At 27.6% G+C, this 8,133-nt stretch overlaps 1 protein-coding gene across 1 annotated transcript; it reads left to right on the forward strand.

Moving 5' to 3' along the window:
- Window positions 1–4,158: 4,158 nt before the first annotated feature.
- On the forward strand, window positions 4,159–6,352 carry LOC130936644 (GDSL esterase/lipase EXL3-like). The gene is made up of 5 exons (XM_057866750.1): window positions 4,159–4,442; window positions 5,282–5,412; window positions 5,497–5,730; window positions 5,812–6,067; window positions 6,142–6,352. The coding sequence occupies exons 1-5, from the start codon at window positions 4,160–4,162 to the stop codon at window positions 6,333–6,335; spliced, it is 1,098 nt and encodes a 365-aa protein (XP_057722733.1). The 5' UTR covers window position 4,159; the 3' UTR covers window positions 6,336–6,352.
- The last annotated feature ends 1,781 nt before the right edge of the window (window positions 6,353–8,133 follow it).

The following is an 8,133-nucleotide window of genomic DNA, read 5'->3' on the forward strand; positions in this document are numbered from 1 at the left end:
GGTATATATTTTGAAGGTATCAAAGAATAGTGTTGAGTTGTTATTTAGTAGGTTTAAATTATTTATTGTTTATTGGAGAACTTTCTTCATTACTATTCTCTAATAATTTGTTATTCAATATTTAGCTAATTTTGATATGTTCTTACACATAAAACAATTTGTTGATGAATTTAGATATTACTAGATTATTTATGGTCACATTTAGTATATGTATATATGTCTGATTTATTGAAAAAAGTAAATTACTAAAATCGGTTAATAACTATTTTAGAGTTAATACAATTAACACTAAATTAAGAAAAAATAAACGATGCATAACTCATTATTTTTTTATTAGTAAAATTATTATAATTCAAATTAATTTTAACAAAACAACTTAAAATTATAATTTTAATTTTATCACGTGTATAGTATAGCTAATTACACTAGTATAGTTATTCATCCAAGTATGATTGATTAACTTTTTTTTAATTCTTTTACAAAAAGCTTTTCATTTTAGATATATAATTCAAATCTATTCAACTAATTATTATGGCCGTCCAAAAGCAAGTTTGCTGTTGTTATTTAAAGAAAAATAGAAAAAATATAAAGAATTAATTTTTAACTAATAAATATTTTTAAATTTTAAATTTAAGATTTAAAATAAAAAAATTATGAGTTAAAATCTAGAATTTAAAATAAATAAAAGAATTTTTAAAAAATTGATTAATAATGTTAACTAAGAAAAACTGATTCCTACTTTTATAGATATGCATTTAATTGGTTTGGTATTTTGCTTTTTAAAATGTGCTTAAAACAATACATGCATGTGCATACTTTTCTAGTGTCATTGATGAGGAGGAGTGAGTGAGGGTTACCAATTGGTACTAACATTCTTTAAATGCCATCAAATTTCGTTCAATGGCTCAATCAATGGAAATTAAATCATGAAGTATATCAAGTTCAATAGATCACACGCTAAAATAAACTCAACATCTTATGGATTATTAGTACATAGGCTCTTCAGAGTTAAGACTTAGGAGAATGGTTGATTGATTCAACGCTGCGCTGTGGAAGGAAGGTTTCTTCACTTCCCCAGCTGGCGAGGTCCCCGTGTCACTACTTTATTCTTCAAATAAATCATTACTAACGAATAATAATTGTCCCACCCTGCCCCCACACGCAAAATACAAGTTAGGATAATGTGATTATTGCGGTTTTTACTTTTTGGGGAAAAATTACTAAAATATTTGTATAAATTTGATAGGATTTTGTTAACAAGTGAACCTTTTTTATTTGGAAATTAAAGAGGAAAAGATTGACACTTGTTAAAGTAGTTAATATGAAAGGTTTCCATTAAAAGAATTAGAAAGTGATTAGTAATCTTTTATTAATCATTCGAATCTGGATTTGACGACGTGTGAAGGAGGTAGCTCACCCACTTTCATGCTGTTTCAATTAATATAATATTTTTCTTCACGAGAATACGTACATATATTACGCACCAACCTCTCATTATTTAATTTATTCTCCCTTTTCCCTTGCTTCTAATTTCCAAGAGTGAATGAATATGGTTTGTTGAAAGCAGAACAATAATACTAATAAATGATTGCATACGTACATGCACAGAGATGCAATGATGCAAGACGCATATAATATATTATATATACGATTTAAAAGGGAAATAATGAAAAATGGAGTAGCTAAGGGAAGTCTTTGGATCGGAATAAATAACATTAGGTGAATGCTGGATTGTTATGATTACTGTCTCAAAAATAACATTGAACGCCATTTGATTTCCAGCTTGAGACACCGACTAAACAATGCAGTTTTGAAATTAACATCAACAGCCATGTTTTTTTCCCCACAGTTAAGATGCATGCGAGGTTTAGGAGTGTGCATGGTCCGGTCCGATTCGAAGATTCGGTCCGACCTCAAACACTTTAGGAGTTAATTTGGTGTGATTTTATCGGGTTTAGAGTTTGATAAGAGTCTCAAAAATAGACCAGTCATTATTTCAGGTCGGGTTCGGGTCATGGCTTGGGTTAATGGAAATCGGCCCGATGGTCCGGAGATCATACACAATTAATATTTTGTGTATTAGTGATGGATGATGACTATTCTTATGTGAAATTTAAGTATTATAAAATTTAATATTTTGTGTTATTAATTATTATAAGACTATAAGTTAATGTTTTATGTTTAAAATACATAAGATTTTAAACTAATTAATACATAATATTGTATTATTTGTATTGATTTAAATATTTGGTGTTATTAGACAATATTAGTATTGATTATGGTTATGCTTTAGTTTTAGAGAAGAGTTGGTTATTGTTATATTTTTTTAAATAAATTTTACCATGTCAAATAATGGTTAAAGTTTTGAAAATTTGGATATTTTCACATACTAGCTTATAAGAACGTATCAAAGTAATGTAATATTAACGGCCCGGTTTTTACCTAGTATAATTATGGTTCGAAAATATATAAATTTCATCGAATCTAAGATCGAATTCAAATCTAATAAATAGACCCAGTATATATTTCGAATCAGATCTAAATCACATCAAACCCAATTTCACTCTCCTCACGCACACTCCTAGCATGGCTTAATGAGATAGCTAGACTGTATCTGTAGCCACCTTTTTTGTAAGTAGGCACACTAACAACATTTATATCAGACTGAATTCATACACAGATTGGCCCAAAGGACGTGAGAGATATAATTTAAGTAGGGGGCAGATTGTGTAAGACAAACCGTACAATCATATTCATTACCCATTTGAGATCGCCGACCTACCATCATCATACTAATTTACTCCTCCAACATACCCACTATATCAATATATCCCAATTTTTTAAAGCTCCCATCCCAACCTTATCTACATCGTATTAACATCAATTCTGCTATATCTACATCAAAATTAACTATTAAAATTAATTATTAAAATTAATTATTAGTATAAAATATATATTAAAATATAAATATATATTAAAAATAAATTAAACTATATATATTTATACATAAATATATTGATAATTAATTTTAATATATAAATAATATTTTTATATTAATATAAAAAATGCTAAAATACTATCAAACTATCAAAATTTAAAAATATGAAATAAAATATGTTGTTAAATTATTAAATTAAAATAATTAAACTAAAGTAATTGAGTTGATGACTAAGTAATGACAAAAATTAATAAATTTTGATAATTTATTAACATTTTTTATTATAAAAATCTTATTTATACACTAAAATTAGTCACTAAAATCAGCTACTAATTTATTTGTTTATAAATATATATAATTTAATTTATTTTTAATATATATTTATATTTTAATATGTATTTTATACTACTAATTGACTTTAATAGCTGATTTTAGTATATATAATATAGCCGTTTTCATTAATATATATTCATCTTTTAATCTAAATAAAAAGTTAGAGTAGCTAGTAATTAAATATGTTATTTCATACTTATATTACTGTTATTATAAGTAATATTTAAGCTGTATTTAATTTGGTATATATATACCAAATGAAAAAGCATTGTGTATCCCATTACTTTGTAACATTTTGTGTGAATAATAATGAATTGAAGAAACAAACTTTATTCCAAAATAAAAATATTTTATCTGTATATAAATCTCTTTTAGTAGTTTTACATTTCTCTTATAAGATGTATAGTAAAATGTACTTGACAAACCGGCAGTACATAATATACAAGTGCCTTTGTAATTGATCGTTGGATATCCAGATAATCCTTACAGTTACAGATGCAATAAATGAATATATATATATATATATATAATAAGGTGGCTTAGGCAGATGGATCAACATCATAAATTCATAAGATAAAATTGAACCTTTCATATATTATTATATTATCAGGAGTGTTAGAGCTAGTAATTTTTGTGATTTATAGTCATCAAATAGTTATCAATGATGATTTTAATAATGTAAAATTGGTGTAAAATTTCATCCAATAATTCATTTTTTTTTGTTACATACGAATCAAAATTTAATAAAGTTACTTACCCCTAAACTTTTCCTTATATTATATATGTGTTTACATTACTAGCTAGAGAAACATACACCACCTGAGACATATATAACCTTGGGAAGAAAAACTCGTTCCTGAAACATACATCATCGTAATAGGAATAGAAATGGGTTTCCCCGGAATAAATAGTAGTAAGATAACAACATTATTAACGGTTCACATTATGTTACTATTGAGCGCGTGCAACAGAACGAAAGGTGTCGTGAAGCTGCCAGGAAATGTTTCAGTTCCAGCAGTGATAGCATTCGGAGACTCAATCATGGACACTGGAAACAACAACGACTTAAAAACACTGGTAAAGTGCAACTTCCCTCCTTATGGCAAAGATTTTCAGGGTGGTATCCCAACCGGTCGCTTTTGCAATGGAAAGGTTCCATCTGACCTAGTAGGTCTGTATTCTCTCTACATCATTTCTGTCTTTGCTATTTTCAGCACTTTTTGTCTTTAATTCACAAAATTTTGCTTTTTAGCTTGGAAAATATAAGGTGCTAAATATGGAATCTACAGTTTTTTTTCCCTCTCAAAAGGGGTCGCAAAACTTACTTTAAAATGAACCTATTTATTATTCATTTTCCATTTGTTCTCTTCTAGCTAATTTTTACACTTTATACTAAAATCAGTTATTAAAATTAATTATTAATATAAAATAATATTAAAATACAAAATAGACATTAAAAATGAATTAAACAACATATATATTTATATATAAATACATAATGACTGATTTTAATAATTAATTTTAATATAAATAATATTTTTATTTTTTCATATATAATATATATAGATCTATCCCAATCCAATCACTATATATGTATTGGCTTTTTTTCTTTTTTCTTTAATTGGTACCTTCCCGCTAGTTAAAGGTAAACTTGAATTGTTAAATGTTTGTAAATCCCAATCCCTAATCTTAAAGGGGGAAAAAATAACACTTGATCTAGTTTTAGTGTTTTACACGTAAAGTAATTAAAATGACGAGATCAAATTACACAAACTTCAAATTTAATTTATTAATTTACGTTAAAAAGTATACTTTTTATATACAGCTAGCTATACCCTTGAGGAAATTAATTATGGTTTAAAGTTTAAAGAAATCTAATTGGTCGTAAAATGATTACTAGATAAAGAATATCTGAGGTTTGATTACTCTGTTTAGGAAAAAGAAATGTGATTATAATATTTATTTGGAATTGGCGTGGACTATATTTGAATGAGTTTGGTTGAATTTCAGTGGAAGAATTAGGAGTGAAGAAATATTTGCCAGCTTATAGGGATCCGAATCTGAAACCGAGTGATCTCCTGAGCGGTGTGTGTTTTGCCTCCGGTGCCTCAGGATATGATCCTTTGACATCCAAAATAGCGGTAAAGACATAACTTTTGTTGTCCAAAGTGGAAAATTAAATATATTTTGTTTCTAATTAACTTGGTTGGTTGTTGGATCATCAGTCAGTAATTTCAATGTCGGATCAACTAGACATGTTCAGGGAATACATAGGGAAAGTGAAAGGCATTGTTGGAGAGGAGAGAGCAAAGTTCATCATAAGCAACAGCCTCTACGTTGTGGTGGCTGGCAGTGATGACATTGCAAACACATACTTTGTTGCTCACGCCAGACAACTACAGTACGATATTCCTGCTTACACTGACCTTATGTTGAACTCCGCCTCAAATTTCGTCAAGGTAGACGACCAAAATGAAAATGAAATATCAAATTCATACCATGCATGCATATTAATTGAATATATTTGAATAAAATGAAAGGAACTATACAAAGTCGGGGCCCGAAGAATAGCAGTGCTGAGTGCCCCACCAATTGGATGCGTTCCGTCACAGAGAACACTGGCTGGAGGGATAGTAAGAGAGTGCGCAGAAAAGTACAACGACGCAGCCAAGTTGTTCAATTCCAAATTATCCAAGGAGCTCGATTCCCTTAATCGCAATTCCCCCAATAGCCGCATTGTCTACATTGATGTTTACAACCCTCTACTTGATATCATTCTCAACTACCAAAATTACGGTAATTCATCTCCACTCTCTCGTCTATTTACATTATTATTATTATTTATTTATTCACACATTCAGCAATTGCAGGCTATAAAGTTGTGGACAGAGGTTGCTGTGGGACAGGGAATCTAGAGGTTGCAGTACTGTGCAACCCTCTGGATGCAACTTGCCCTAATCCTCAAGAATATGTTTTCTGGGATAGTTATCATCCCACAGAAGGAGTATACAGAATTCTAATAACTCAAGTCCTTCACAAGTATCTCAATCAATTGTTTGGATGACCCTCCATTACATTACATTTTCTTTATTTCCTCATCATGCCAACTTATATCATTTTTATCATCTAATTAAACAAGAACAATATAATGTCATTGTTACATCTTCACCTGTTGTAGGCATAATAAATTGATGATTCATTGATTGTTGACTCATTTAATTATTGAGTTAAGTTATCATATCAACAAAAAATTGCATACTGCCATGCCTAATCACGATTACGCTAGCCTTATATATTTATTATCAAGGTCGAAAAATAAAAGCTTAAACTTTGAATATTGTTTTGGTTTTTAATTAAACTAATGTATGTTCTGGTACCTGCCTGAACGGGATGATACATAAAATTATATAAAACAAATTTTATCAAAAAATTAAATAAAAATTATATATAATAATTATTATTATAAATATTTTATAATTTAAAAATATTAAAAATAATTAGTATTTGTTTCAATTAATTTGGATTGGTTGAATAGTCATTTTATTTGTCCGTTTAAACAAATATTTGGAGCTCAAATCTCACTTTGTGTGTATAACAATCCATTAATTAACAACAGACTCTTAATAAATATAGTACCAATATGTGGTGGATTAGTTTTCGACTTGTCGAGTTAGAAAATCCGTAGAAAAAAATGTATTTGTCTTTAAAATAGATTAATTTCTCATTAATAAAAATACTTATAGACTTTTGTCTTTGTTAAAATTTACCTGGGACAATTTTATTTGTTGGTATTGTATTCATTTTTTAAGTCAAAACAATATGATCAACATTATTAGTTGTTGAAACTTCACATTTTATAAAATAATTTTTAAATTTATAAACCTATGTCATTACAAAAGTTATTAAATGGATTAATATTTCTTGGTAAGATAATGTACCAAAATACCATCGGTTAAGTATTAATAAGTGTGAAGAGAAACCAATAACAACTTTTATTATTCAATATATAATTTATTCTATTGAAAAATAAATTAATATTTTTTGACTTGGTAAATACATTTTCTTCTAATTTCTTATACCATTTTATTTGACAATATGTACCGTTAAAAAATAACAAATGACCATACTATCTTACAATATATATAATATACAAAATAATTTCTTATCTTAAAATTAATTATAGTTAGTGAGATAAAAATTAAAATATTTTTATTTTCTTACTCAAATTTAAATTTAAATTTAGAATTGATTAACAACTCATTCTTTTTTAATTTCAATAACAAAAATAAAAGTGGTTAGATAGAAAATATTCAACATTTAATAATTTCAATCATTTAAATTTTAGTTACCAAAAATTAGATTAAAAATTAATTATAAACTTAATAATTGATAATATATATTATATTAGTACGTAAATAATAATATCTAATGTATTAATTATTATTTTTTTACAGGACTAATATATAATCTATTGAGAACTGATTTATTATCCAAAATTTTTTTCATTAACTTTGTAATATGTGAAAATGATCTCATTTTTAAACTATTTAAAAAATTATTCATAATTTTTTAATTATATAATTAACTTAATTAATAACCTTTATTATTGCTTTTATACTAAAAAGTATCAATTTATACTATTTACATATTTAAATTAGGATAAATTAGTAATTTTATATTCGCGTGTATTTAATAGGTTTTATGGGGCAAGTACTTGTGTCCGTGTTCCCATTAGGGGTGGCAAACGGGGAAGTCCGTCTTGTCCCGCCAAAGCGTGCCATCTAGCCGATTGGACCGCCCCGCCCTGCCTAGTGAGACGGTATTGAATTCCTCCCCCACCCCACCTAACGGTAGGCTGGCGG

The sequence above is a fragment of the Arachis stenosperma genome, chromosome 6, assembly GCF_014773155.1.
Source record: "Arachis stenosperma cultivar V10309 chromosome 6, arast.V10309.gnm1.PFL2, whole genome shotgun sequence".
In the NCBI taxonomy this organism is placed as follows: Eukaryota; Viridiplantae; Streptophyta; class Magnoliopsida; order Fabales; family Fabaceae; genus Arachis; species Arachis stenosperma.